Here is a 14,046-nt window from a genome sequence, read left to right on the forward strand (position 1 = left end):
TCAAACTTTTCACTGTTTAGTAACTCGATGAGGAACCAAACGAACCACAGCTCACGTGTGCACTGCTGTACTGTATTTTATCCCTTTCAGTTCGAAGTCAGTCTCAGAAAAGCAGCAGAGCAGTTAGTCCGTCTGCCGCCAAAGACTCTGCCCAAACCCCAGATCCAGCCTGAGCCTGAGCCTCAGCATCCATTTTCCATAGTGAAGCTCAGACACGTTGATCTAACACACACTGAGACGAAGCCTGAGCCTCAGTCTGAGAGCGCAGACCCCTCTGCTCCTTCTCCCTCCTGCCAATCTGCAATCCAATTCATGTCAAGAGTCCTCCAGCGCCTCAGGGAGGTGGACGAGCACGTCTCTGAGGTGAACGCTATCTCCTCTCTCATATCTCTACTACCTTCTTTATTTCCTTTCCTCTTCTGTTTTCCTCTCTGTCCTCTTTTTGCCTAAACTCTTGTGATTGTTGTGATTGTTCCAGAAAAGCCCCGGCAGAATGTTGATTATATATTACACCCTGATTATACATTTAGGTTTTGCGTAATGTGCAGTCAGATGGATGAAGTCAGCCCCTAATTATCCGGTCGGGCAAAAATGGAAAGAGCAGGCGCACAGACCTGGCACAGGCCGAGGCAGACACAGTCGGATTATTGACCGGTCTGCGTCTGTGCGGAGCAGGCCTGCAAAATTGTTCATGTTATTAAGTCATTTAGTGCAGAGTTGAACTGGCAAAGTGTGTTGTTTCAAATGCTGCTTCACCTGATCTTATAAATGCAGGAAACAGACAACATAAAGAAAAAAAACTCCACAAAGACGCCTTATTTTAATGGTGTTGGGTTAGTTTTAAAACTTATAGGCAAGATTTATTGGACTTCTTCTCCTTAAATATGAGATATATTTTAGTTTTTTATGACAGATGGGCATTATATCTTAATATGAATGTGTTAAAATGTTGCACGATGCTCTTATTTATAGCTGACATAATAGGCATAAGACATAGGCCTGCAGCGCTATCATTACAGGCAGTTTGACAGGTTAGATGATTAGATTGATGCCACGTTCATACACTACCTGTTCTTTTAGTGCAGAGCTGCTGGAGCCAGAAGGTGATTAGCTTAGCATCAACTATTGGAGCCAGGTGGAGACAGACAGTCTGGCTTTCTTGTAAAGTTCAACTATACAGCTCCCAAACGGTGACTTATTAAAAAGATCTGTCTCAATCATTTAATTCATTTTTACAAAAGACAGTTTGCAACCTATGGGAGAATTGTGTGCTGCAGCTACATTTTGGCCCCAAAAACTGACTGCAGTCACTTCTTATAGTGTTTTTTTTATTCAGATACAGTACAGAGGTGTTGTCAGGGGGATTTTTGAACTTTAGACAGAGAGACACTCACTGTGTCCTTTGCTTAAACTGGGCCCTAACTGCCCTTGGGCTCTTGGTACAGATTTAACATAGAGACATAAGCGATAATGATCCTTTAACTCCGCTAATAACAATATGAATAGAGGAACTGTTCCTTCACAGTCATATTATCACTGTGTAGATAATCTAACTTTGAATATGGCTTTCTTTTAAACTAAATTTAGATGTAATTATTATACTTTTATCTATGTGCTGTGAAATTTGCCTTAGTCTCGATACTTCACCATGTGATTTATTAATGCTGATGTATTTTGGCTGAACTGATGAACTCGTCTCAGTTTTCTGTCCCAGTGCAGTATGAGTAACCACATCAAGTGGGGTGTGAAATTAATGTAATAAGGCGGCCTTCGTTCCACACACAGCTACGTTATTGTTCTCCTCACGGCAAAACATACATAGCTGTCAAATCCTGCTTCTTATTGGGAAAGCAGAACAGAGAGGTCTTTCATTGTTTAACTGTGCAGGGCTCATTAAGTGGATATTAATCTACCTAATTGTGTCTACACAGAAAAAAGGCTTTTCTTTTTTTTTTTTCATTTCACTCTGCTGAGGAGGCGACACTCATGGTTGTTCTTTTGTTCCTGTGCCTCGTGTCATCCTGCAGAAAAAAGCTCAGACACAACAGACTAGAGAGTTTCACACAAAGAGTATAAAGGAAAAAGCCGTTCACCTTAGTGGACTGTTCACAGGAGACAGCTCTGCTGTGGTCAAGGTGACTATCTCCAGCTCCATCTGTGACCCCACCCTGGTTTTGTGTTTTGCACCACCTGCCTGTCACAGTGTGTGTATTTGCATGTTTGAAATACTTCACGTTTGGAATCACAAGTGTTGCATGCAGCCAATTTTCTCTTTCATCTATTACTTGATACAGTGTAGATTTTTTTTCTATATTTAGATTCAGGAAATTCTCTCATAATAAATAAATTACATAGTTTTTTGGTTTCTTTGCTCCAGCTCATTAGTAATGTCTAATGTGTCCCTTATTATTTCAGTAATTCTTCCTCTATTTGTCCTTTTTTTCACCGTTGATATAATTTTTCTCAGCTATACAGTACCTTAACTTTTTTATCTGCAAAAAGATTTTTGAATCTTTCGCTAATCAATCAGTCTGAGCACTGAAAGAAAGTAGGATTGTTTTTATGTTTTACTGTTAATTTGTTACTAACCATGACTGGTTTGTTTGGAAAGCACATTTTAGCCAGATGTTTGTTTTTCAGTGGTCTTAACTCAGTGCCAGTTTATTAGGTACATATATAGGCTACTGTAATATTATATCAAAGACAATAGATTCATAAAACACAACGGCACCACAAACTCCAGCCTGTAAAATAACCATTAAGTATCATCAGTACCCTATGAAGTCAAGATTTGTTGCAGGGCTGCTGTAGTCATGGTTGTTAGATATCTAACTAAATAAAATATTGTGATTCCCTGCCATATTGTACAATACTTTTCATAATTTCAAAAACCAAAAAACTGTGGCCTTACCCTGGTGTAAGGAGTTCCTAATAAACTGGAGCAAGAGTGCAGTCATTGTACATTGTAGTCATGTTTGTTCTCAGGCGGATATACTATGCTAAAGAACCAGACTCTGGCACGGCAGCTCTCTCTCTCTCTCTCTGACTGCTGTTTCAGCCTCTGGTGCTTTTAATTAGCAGCAGAGCAGAAGTGTGTGTTCTTGTGGTGGCACTTTGTGGGTTTCTCTGCTCCACCCATCCCAAACAGCCTGCTCCATCTCAGCAGCCAGATGTTGGAGCAGGACTTACATACAGACTTACATTAAACATAAAGGAGCAGCTCCCCGCTACACAATTACAATGCATGTGTGTGTGTGTGTTTTTTGTTTGGATCTAATTGAATTCTTGAAGAGCAACATGGTTTCTATTCAGAGCCATGGAGCACAGAACATGGTGATTATCCTCTTTCTATAATTATCGTACATTCTTTTTCTTTCTTCTCGTCTGAGCGTTAGTTAGTGAGTGAGTGAGGGAAAAGATTCTCAGAGCCTCATTCCTCTCGTTCTCATCTCAGCCGTCACTCAAAATGTCACCGAGACGCCACCTGAGCATTGAGACATTCATGAAGTGACGTTCACAAGAAAATCATTAACGTGGCTTTGTGTTTTCCTTATCCTCATGTCATCTGCTCACAGTGTCACACTCCCTGTCTGTGTTTAGCACCTACGAGACAGACTCGGTGAACATGAAACGCATACATAGTCATTCTCAGATTTCACAATGCAAACTCAGGAAAAATAAAATAAAATGTGAAGTTATTACAGTTCTGCTAACATGTCATATCAACATCCTCAACGTTAGTAAAAATGTTGAGCATGAAAGTTTGTTCTTGACACAAGTTTTTCTCCAGAACCTCACTGATAAGAAGAAAGAGCTGATGTTTGGACCCAGATGCAAGAATAAATTGTAATAACAATAAAAAACAAAACAAATTTGCAGAGTATTTTCCAAGTAGAAGAAAAAAAAACAGAAGAAAGAGAATAATAAACACAAGGCAAACAACGAATGAGGCAAAATACAGTTAAAATCAAAAGATAAGAACATGAAAAAAAGCAAAAGAGAGGGATAAAGACTTCACCAAGGATTCCTTATTAAGAAGTTTGGAAGATTTTTTTCGTGAAGCAGAAACAAAGCTCCAGTTTAAATTCAATAGTGATTGGCAGCTGAGAGATTCAGTGATCTTATGTTTGCATGTTCACTTCTGGGAGATGTTAAAATGAAGGCTCGAATGACTTCAGTGTTGTACTCTGTGTTGATGACTGTCACTCTGCTCTGTCTCTCAGGGCAGCTCACTGCGCCGAGCCTTCCCCCCGTCGGGCGACAAGTGTCACTCATGCGACAAGCGCGTTTACATGGTGGAGCGGATCTGCACCGAGGGGCTCTACTTCCACAGGGAGTGTTTCCGCTGTTCCACCTGCAGCTCGGCTCTGCGACAGGGAGCTCACGCTTTCGACTCTGAACAGGGTTTGTATCCTCAAGTAGCTTAAAGGAATAGTTCACCCAAAATTCAAATTTCACTCATTATCTACTTACCCTCATGTCGACTAAGGGCTGGGAGAAGTTTCAGAGTCCTCCGTGCCGTCTCTGAGTTACAGCGGGGCTCGGTGCAGCACTACATGTCCATATGACGGTTGCAAACGGAGCTCACTTTTCTTTGTCCAAAAAGACACACCAAAAAACATCCAAATACCTCCATACTGCTCGTCTGTAATGTCCCTCTTGTATTGAAGCCCCGACATGAGAAATTGTTCCGAAAAAAATTAAATAAGTCTATGTTTTAAGCTTGTTTGTAGCAGAAGCTCCCAGTGTCTCAGTTCACTGCTTTGCCTGTGTCTGTGCAAATCTCGCGCGATTTGCACAGACACCCAGTTCACGGCTCCGCAAATCGCGCGAGATTCTGGCAGAGCAACACTGGGAGCTTCCGCTACAAACAAGCTTAAAATATAGACTTATTTAATTTTTTTCAGAACAATTTCTCATGTTGGGGCTTCAATACAAGAGGGACATTACAGACGAGCTGTGTGGAGGTATTTGGATGTTTTTTTGGTGTGTCTTTTTGGACGAAGAAAAGTGAGCTCCGTTTGCAACCGTCATATGGACATGCAGTGCTGCACGGAGCCCCGCTGTAACTCAGAGAAGGCACGGAGGACTCTGAAACTTCTCCCAGCCCTTAGTCGACATGAGGGTGAGTAGATAATGAGTGAAATTTGAATTTTGGGTGAACTATCCCTTTAAAAACAGAACAGAAAAAAATACAAACACCAAGTCTGTTTTGCTGATTTCTGCTGTGATTTTTACAGGGAAACTTTACTGCAAACTTCATTTTGATCAACGTCACAGTGGGACAAACCTACGGAGGAATTTCTCTCTACGCTCAGTGAGTAATATACTTCGGTTTATCTGATTTTTTACCAATACTTATTGTAAAGAGGTTTAACTCAATTTCTGTCACTTCTCTCTGTTTCAGCATCGTTATGGAGCTGGAGCTCAGGAGCCGTCTGCTGCAGATGAAGAAACCTCCCCGCCCGGCAGCACAGCAGACCTGCAGAGTGAACCTGCAGCAGGTACCTTCGGCTCGTTCATAAGGAAAAAGCTGAGCTGGCCCCTCAGCGTGACTCGCACGGTGTGTAACGCCCCCTGGTATCTGTCCTGCCGTGTGCGTAACACGGCGCAGGCCCTCGTTGGCCACCTGAGGGACAACGCCCAGGACTATGCATTCCTGTTTGAGCTACTGAGCATGAGCTTGCCCCTGCTGTTTGTTTTACAAGAGGTACTGCTGCAGATGTACACAGAGGCCGTGCCTGACGGGCCCAGCTCTTTCCACCGTCTGCTGCTGTGGCTGCAGGAGCAAATCGGGCACAGGCTCATCTAGACTCTCTCAGCGGTCAATAATCTCCATTGAACATCGCTCCAACTGCCGTTAAACCTGTGGCTGAGGTGTTCTTGTCATATTATCCTCTGTAGCTGGGCACAAGCACCTTTATTTAAAATGTTTACCTGCCTGTTAATGATGATACTGTAGTTAGATTCGCTGCCAGTGTGTTGGATGTACATATGCACCAGCCAAAGAAGAGACACTATCACTTGCCCCGTGCAACTTTTTGCAGTTCACTACAGAGGGTTGGGACAGTTAACGTCAGATAACGAAAGCTGCACAATGCAACAATTTTAGCAGTGGTTAGATATGGAGACTGTCCAGTACCTTTAGGGTTGAAGTAGTAGTCAGTGCCTTAAAGACTTGAGACTGCTGAAAAATCACCATTGCTGTAGAATTGAACATTTTTACAAAATGTCTTGGAAAACAGATCCTGCAGTTATCATTTCTTAACTCAGGTTGTGTCTGACTGACTCGATGCACTTTATCTTTTGGAACTGCCTTGTGGATGTAGCAGGAAACTGTCACATAGATAAAATAAAAGCCTGGTGTGAGGTGACCGCTGACCACCAACCAGGTCTTCCTTTGACTAGTCATATGTTTTTCTTTCAATACATATATGCAGGTGTGTGTGTTTTACACATTGGTTAACAATTTGCTCATTAGGTTTTTTTATACTCTAACCACTCCGTTTATGATTTTTTAAATTACTTTTTTTTTTTATGAATGACACCAAATATCTCTCATGACTTTTATATAATACTGTGGACTATGTGGAGTATTTATTAAGTTCTACTTTGCTGCCACCTACAGTCGACTCTCAGAAAGTCCATGAGGGCAAAAAAGGACAGACACTGCTCCTCCTCTCCCTGTATAACGTTGCAAACAATGACATTTTACGTAAATAACTGCTTTAAGACGTGTTTTCAGACTTACTGTAGACAATAGAAGCCGGCGAGCCTGCTGTGTTGTGTTTGAATGTGCTTGCCGCTCTTGCCTTGATTTTAAAGCATGATGTTGGAAGTTCAACTGTAAACCTCTTTGACTATAAGACGCACAGTTTCTTCCTATTCACACTCACACTATCTAATGATGCTTCTGAAGCACTTTAGAGTTGCTTTGTTTAATACGTTTTTTAAAAAATATTTGAAAATGATATTTGCAGAAACTTCAGGCATTATGTCAAATGTTTACGACATGATAATCTGGGATATGCAATATAATGTTTTTTGTGTGCTGCCTTTTACTACATGTTGAATTACTGAATGTGCTGCAGGTAATATGAGCTACATGTTTTGTTTACAGTGCAGTACAGCTGGGAAACCTCAGTGTTTTTTGTTTGTTTTTAAATGCCAAAGAACTGTTTTCATACACACTGACTGGACTTGTATAATATTAAAGTTAAACAACACGACGACAGTCGCGCAAATTGTTAACACGTACTGTACAACAGTGCCAACGTACAAATATCTTCTCCATAACGAATGTCAGTATTCAGTTTGTTCTCATAAACATTTTCTACTTTTGTGCACTCAGCTGTTTTTATTTCTGTCTGTATGTTTCCTGTGTTTTAGATTATGTTTTTTTCTTTCCTCCCATCAGCCGGAGCCTTTTATGAAGTGTGTGAGACAACAGGATGGTTAGGAGAAAAGACGTTTTGAAGGTGATCACCTGCATGATCACACGGTTGATGTGTCATAATTGTGATGTGGCTGCAAGATACTGACGATAAATACCTGACCCAAAGGATCTGATGTGGCTTAACAACATTTTCAGCGCTGAAATAATGACAGATTTTTCTCTTGATTTGACATTGAAGTTTTGACTAAACTAAACTTAATGAACTTTGTCACTGATCTTAGAGTTGTTATGGGAATGAACTATTACTAACATAATTTGGTTGGAGACCACATCTCAGAGCTTGAGTAATAAATAATGAGGTGGAACTAAAGATTGGAATAAACTGATAAAGAGAGAAAACTAGGATGACTATTTTTTGACTTGAAAGCCAGAAGGCAATAAAATAAACAAAATTGAGGATTGAGTTGCAAAAATTTCATGGACTTTGTGGACTTTGAAGGGCAAGACATTTCTGGTTTATATTTAAAACCAATGCAAATGAGTAATCCTCAGAAAGTGTTTAGAAAAATATAGTTTTGAATATCGGCAGTTCAACTCCATCTGCTGTGGAGGATTTTATTGAAATTTCCAGAACTGTACTCGTCAGCTACTGTTCCCATTTCAGCCATCAAAGTCAACAATTTCCCACAATGTTCTTGAATGAACTGTGTCCCAGTAACCTGATTATAGGTTTCAGTTTAAAGGGGAACTCCACTCAGTCTGTTTACATGGACATGTGTGAAAACATTACGTAAAGCCTGTTGTGGCTACAGAGGGAGCTGCCTACAGTCAGATAAACTGCTCTGAGCCACGTCACTTGATATGAAAGTGATATTTAAATTCAGGCATTAAAAGTTTAACTTGGTAACAACCTGCAGAAACCATGTGCAAAGTCTGGCAAATGCTGCACAGTATCTATCTTCTCATTTGATAGAGAAAAAGAAATCAATTATAATCCAATTTAAGAAAATAAGCTTTCCATTGGAGCTTCACCTGCAGCCTGACCAGTGCAGTGAATGAGAAGGATAAACCAGGATGGATGCAGCACTTGTTGCCCTCTTTGCCTCCTTTGAGTTTGATCTGTCCAGCCGCCACCCGCTCCAGAGGAGCTGCTCAGATACATTTCCCCAATGATCTGATAATAGCAACAATAACACACTTCACGATTACACACAAACTTTCAGATTTAGAGAAGCTTTCGCTGTCTGTGTGCACGCTGACCTCTGTAACGTTATATATTCATCACATAACACGACCTAACACCTGGTTGGAAAAACCCATAGTATTAATACTCTGCCTCCTCCTCGGTCACATTAAATGTAAAACTACATCTGCATTGTTCCAGTTACTGTTTAGAGATAAACTTTGAGCTCAGGGGACTGAACCTCCACTTTACAACAAACACGTTACATGATTTTAATTAAAACAAAGTCCCTGACTCTGCAGCTGCGCACACTTCTTCAGCCTCGATGCAGATCACTGGTTAATTACGCTTTGAAAAGCTGTTGGTGTAAAAACAAATGTTTAATATTAACCAAAATAAACGTGAGGCTTAATAACACAGTCAATGAGTGTATAGCAACACATTGTAGTCATTGAGTCGCACATTTACAACAACTAATGCTGCATGTTGTGGTGTTGTGGCTTCTGCCGCTCTGAACTTGATTAGATTATCACAAATTAATAAATGTAGTTCTCAACTTTTTATTAAATAGAATTCATTACTTTTTGATGTAGTTGAATGTATTTCTCTTTGACAGATATGACACAGTTAATGGTGACCTGGCAAACACAACATTACAGTAGTTAGAAAATCTTAAAAACTGCAGCTGAAAAAAGTAAACTGAGATAAACTTTGAAGAGCATTGAAGCGTGAACATGTCTGCAGAAATATTCAGATTTTTCTTCCATTGTCTGTTTTTTATTCAGAAGCTGCTAAACAGGAGGAGAGTCACCTCATCCACTCAGGACTGACAATCAGCTTTACTTTTATACCGAGTATTATAGATAATGTGATTATGTAGAATGTTTATAATTGATTTCGAAGAGTGTGATTTAAAAAAAAAAGTTTCCTTGTGTTGTTTAGCAAATTATTTTACTACTTTTTAACCAATGAATGTAGCCTATGTTACTGTACAGAGGAGGATTATATAAAATTATATAGAACTGCAAATATATATGAATATACAGTACATTCACATGTGATTTCCATATCACTTATTCATTTTTTGGATTCAGAGTTAGAAGAGAGATTTTTAACTGGTTCACATTTGGTGCCTCACCTTGACAGTGAAGGTTACAGATGCCTATGATTGTTTTGTTGATCAAAGCAATTGAATTTGAATAGAAAAATACCTTCAATATGTTAATAAAAAACTCTCTCTGTTTCCTAAAAAAAAAAAACTGTAAAACAATAATAAAAGAAAACAATGTGACCTACTGTGTAATGGTTGTTAAAGAAAACATTCATCCTAGAAATTGAATCACAGTGTGATGTAACATTTCCTCAAAATGTTTTGCCAAGATCTGACAGATCCACTCTTGTCTCTGTCCAAAATCACAACAGCACCATCAACATCTCACGAGCATCCTCAGAGCGACAATGCTCACACACTGACCTTTGTATCTCCGTGTTATAACTGGAATAAAATCTGGTTAATAAACTGCATAATTCTCTGCCTCCTCTTAAAAGCAGAATCATATGTGGTGTTCAGAAATGCACTTATACTATAAAGGGCGGAGAACACTACCTCCATTGACTGCACAGTAAAACAGAATAAAGGTTGGGTAATTGAAGTTTTAAAAAAGTCCTTGAGTCTAAAGAGCTGGTTCATACTCTGAATGCGTTTTAGATTTGACAGTTTTCAAGTGTCAAAGTGGATGAAAAGAGCGGGAAACATGGCTGAGAGTCTGGTGACAGCTCTTTCTGAATTAAAAAAGGACATTTAAATGGTTAGTATATCTGAATTATATTTGCAGTCTGTTAGTTCTCCCACTCTGTCTGTTAACAGGTAATTAAAGGACAAGAACAAACTCTCTGTCATATTGATTATGGAAGAAAGGTGTAGGTTCTTAATCCAGTTTTGTGGATTGAGTAAGTGCCATTTCATAAAAATCCAAAAAGTCATTCAGAGCAGTGCTCGTTCTTGAGTATTGTAGCTGTGACACTGAGAGCCAGTTTCACTCTGCAGGTAATTTGCTCGACTCAGAAACGCTTCAATTTCAATCCATGAAGCTTTAAAAGGTGTTGAAAGGTTCACTGTAATATGTAATGTCTCCACATTAAAAATGAGTGACTACATATGACTTGATCTATTTTGTATATGTATGTTTGGAATGGTTATTCTTTAATTTTATGTCTATCAATTAAAGCAGAAGTAAGCGATCCGGTCGTTTTGGCTAACTTCCTGTCAGCGGATGGAGTTAGCAGTCCCCGCCCTCGTCCCTACGTCACCACATGCACGCGCATCCCTTGGCTGCACACACAGAGAGGACCGCCCCTTTATGCCGTTCTCTCTCCTCATTGGATAAAGGTTGTAGGATACAAGGAAAGTTTTCTCCTCGGCTTACAGCAGAGCAGAGTGACTGACAGACCCGTGTTTCAGACCAAACACTCTATGTAAGTGATTGCTGTCGGAAGATATAACTATTTAAGACTTATATTAAAGCAGAAGTAAGTGATATATTTGTGTTAATATAAGTCTTAAATAGTTATATCTTCCGACAGCAATCACTTACATAGAGTGTTTGGACCGAAACACGGGTCTGTCAGTCTCTCTGCTCTGCTCTGAGTCGAGGAGAAAACATTTATCGTATCCTACAGTTTTTATCCAATGAGGAGAGAGAACGGCATGCAGGGCTGTGTGTGCAGCCAAGGGACGCCGTGAATGTGGCGACGTAGGGACGAGGACTGTTATGGTGCGTTCAAGGAAACTCGTATTTTTCCGACCGTGAAGTGGTACCAGTTCGATCTGGTACGAGTTCACCGGTCGGAAGTTACGAGTGGCCGTTATAGTGACTTTCACCGGTAAAACAGGTCGGAAAAACACGAATGGGTTGCCTGGAACGCTACAAAGTCGTAAGTTGTGACTTGAAGCTGTAATTTACGATTTCAAAAGCCTGCCTGGAACGCAGCATTAGCCAAAACGACCGGACCACTTACTTCTGCTTTAACACAAATATTCCGCTTACTTCTGCTTTAATGGAGGTAATGATCTTCATCGAGTTTCATTCAGTCATTCTGTCAATGTCGTCATAACCCCTTTGAATATGTGTCAGTATTGTTGTTGTTGTCTGCCTGAAATGATCAGAATCAGCCAGAATTTAGGATATAAATTGTAGATATTGGTCATTTTTAACTCTACATTTTAAGTAAGTGAAGTGTTTACTGTAAATCAATAGATCTCTGGATCAAATGTATCAGAGGAACATCTAGTATCTATCTATCTATCTATCTATCTATCTATCTATCTATCTATCTATCTATCTATCTATCTATCTATCTATCTATCTATCTATCTATCTATCTATCTATCTATCTATCTATCTATCTATCTATCTATCTATCTATCTATCCATCTATCTATCGAAGTTTTGACACTCAAAGTGATGCTGCTCTGCTCTGTAAGTGGTAGAGACTTCAGATGTGTTCAGTCTGGTGTGGATTTATCAGCCATACTTGTACACTTTACCTTTTTTTGGCCACCTGGGGGCAGCAGAAATAAGTTGTAAGCTCTACACTGATATAATATCAACACCATATATTTGTTCATTTATATGTCCAGTAGTCACAGAGTCTTCATTCAAGTCAGATGTCAACTCTCTATTATTATGTTCATCAGCTGCTGTGTTGCACACATCACTGTGAATGTGTAAGTTTATCATATCATCTCATCTCATATCTACATTGTTGTTGCTGATGTCTAAATCCTTAAAAATGATCTTTAAACAAACACATACATACAAATATACAGTATGTTTAAATCATAAATGGAAAAACTGGAATGAAAAATAAAACATAATAAAGTTCAGAGGGGCAGGTTGATTTCTGTGGGTTTACCTCGAAAACTTCATATACTAGTTCACGTTTTTGAAAATCACATCAAACCAACACAAACAGCTCTGTGGATACAAGCTGCATTACACAAATACCAAACAGTCATGATGACAAAGAGGTTTTATTTTTTCAAGTAAAATGAAAAATAAGTAATTATAGCTCACCTCACAGCTGCAGCCTGACTGTGATGTGAAGTGTTGTCATGTGGAAGCTGCAGCTCCTGCTCTTTGTTGTGTGCACATCTCTGTGGAGTCCAATTTGTGTACAGACTCCTTATAACTTTCTAATTTCTTTATTTTGTATTTTTCCTATGACATAACCTTTTCGTACATGCAGACAGAGCAGAGCAGAAGACAAGTTATAGCTAAAGTAACAATGATTGGCATTCAAGCAGCAGAGCAATCAGAGCCTGAAATTGCATTGAAATTACAGAAGCTGTCAAAGTTGATGACAAAATAGAAAAGGTGGGACGAGATGAATCTAAAAATGTAATGTCATTATTTTAGCACTTTCACGCAAATCACCCCTTTAAACAGTCAAACACAAATCTCCAAAACAGATGAGCAGAGCTGGCGGAGTAAATAGGCCTAATCTATAATCTATCTGGACATTTACATTTAGAAAATGATCCTCCTTGTGACACAAAGCAGAGTTTCCTACACATTTATAAAGATATTCATATTAAAACATAATCAATAAACTGAGAATAAACACTCTTAGATAAAATAAAGTGATTGTAATTGTAAAAATGCCAGTGAGGTCAAAGATGAACTATCTGCTGAGGCTGTTTCTTCTCCACAAATGTAAGACACAACAATCAGGAAAAATCTGTTCTGATTATCCAGATAAGATACATTGACGGTAAAAAAAAAACAAAAAAAAAACAGACAGAAAAACAGTTTGTTGTTGTATAAGCCGGTCAGAGAGGTTCCTGCCTGACTAGACAGACACCTGTTTGCCAGACAGCTACAACATAGGAAATGTATTATTGTGTTTTTTTAATGTCTTCAATTACAGGGCAAGTGAGGAAAATTGGGAAGAAATAGATTATTAAATGTTTGCCAACTGCAGAGAGTAGGACAACTAAGCAAATGAGCTATGGGAAGGAAAAATGGAAGAAATGGAATAATGATAGTAATGACAAATTAAAAGCATCACATTGCCAGAGGTGAGTGTTGGATGTAACTTTAAAAAGGAGAAGTTTTAGGGCGGCAGGAGAAATCCTGAGGGTGGGGGCGGCTCTCTGGATGGATGGATGGATGGATGGATGGATGGATGGATGGATGGATGGATGGATGGATGGATGGATGGATGGATGGTTTTTGTGCCTCAGTAGACCGGTGGTAGAGATTTGAGAGGTTGAAGTTGGGGGGCTTTGTACCAGATGATGAGGAGGATCTTGAATTGGACCTCGTGCCTCAAAGTATTGCAGTAATCACTTCTTAAATCAGAAGTGTACATTTTATCGACTGACAGTATTAAATGAAAAATGTTGTTGAAGATCCTTGAACACATCGTACGCGGCCTCTTCAGGATCTACCTGGCGCTCAGAGCA

General features: G+C 39.4%; 1 protein-coding gene across 7 annotated transcripts in view; it reads left to right on the top strand.

Annotated features, from left to right (window-relative positions):
* The window catches only part of mical2a (microtubule associated monooxygenase, calponin and LIM domain containing 2a), a 46,825-nt gene that overhangs the window by 27,157 nt on the left and 5,622 nt on the right, over positions 1–14,046 (top strand). For 2 of the 7 annotated variants that reach the window (XM_085760733.1, XM_085760715.1), the window contains exons 18-23: positions 91–363; positions 2,028–2,135; positions 4,224–4,404; positions 5,241–5,317; positions 5,408–5,504; positions 7,418–7,478. In XM_085760733.1, the coding sequence (XP_085616859.1) occupies positions 91–363; positions 2,028–2,135; positions 4,224–4,404; positions 5,241–5,317; positions 5,408–5,504; positions 7,418–7,476 (795 nt within the window). In that variant the 3' untranslated portion in view covers positions 7,477–7,478. Of the gene's footprint in view, positions 1–90; positions 364–2,027; positions 2,136–4,223; positions 4,405–5,240; positions 5,318–5,407; positions 7,347–7,417; positions 7,614–9,364; positions 9,651–14,046 lie in introns of those variants that run through there. The other 5 variants (XM_085760724.1, XM_085760742.1, XM_085760706.1 and 2 more) reach the window with 5 other exon arrangements.

The sequence above is a fragment of the Trachurus japonicus genome, chromosome 3 (assembly GCF_045865225.1).
Source record: "Trachurus japonicus isolate A0001 chromosome 3, Traja_1.0".
Classification (NCBI taxonomy): Eukaryota; Metazoa; Chordata; class Actinopteri; order Carangiformes; family Carangidae; genus Trachurus; species Trachurus japonicus.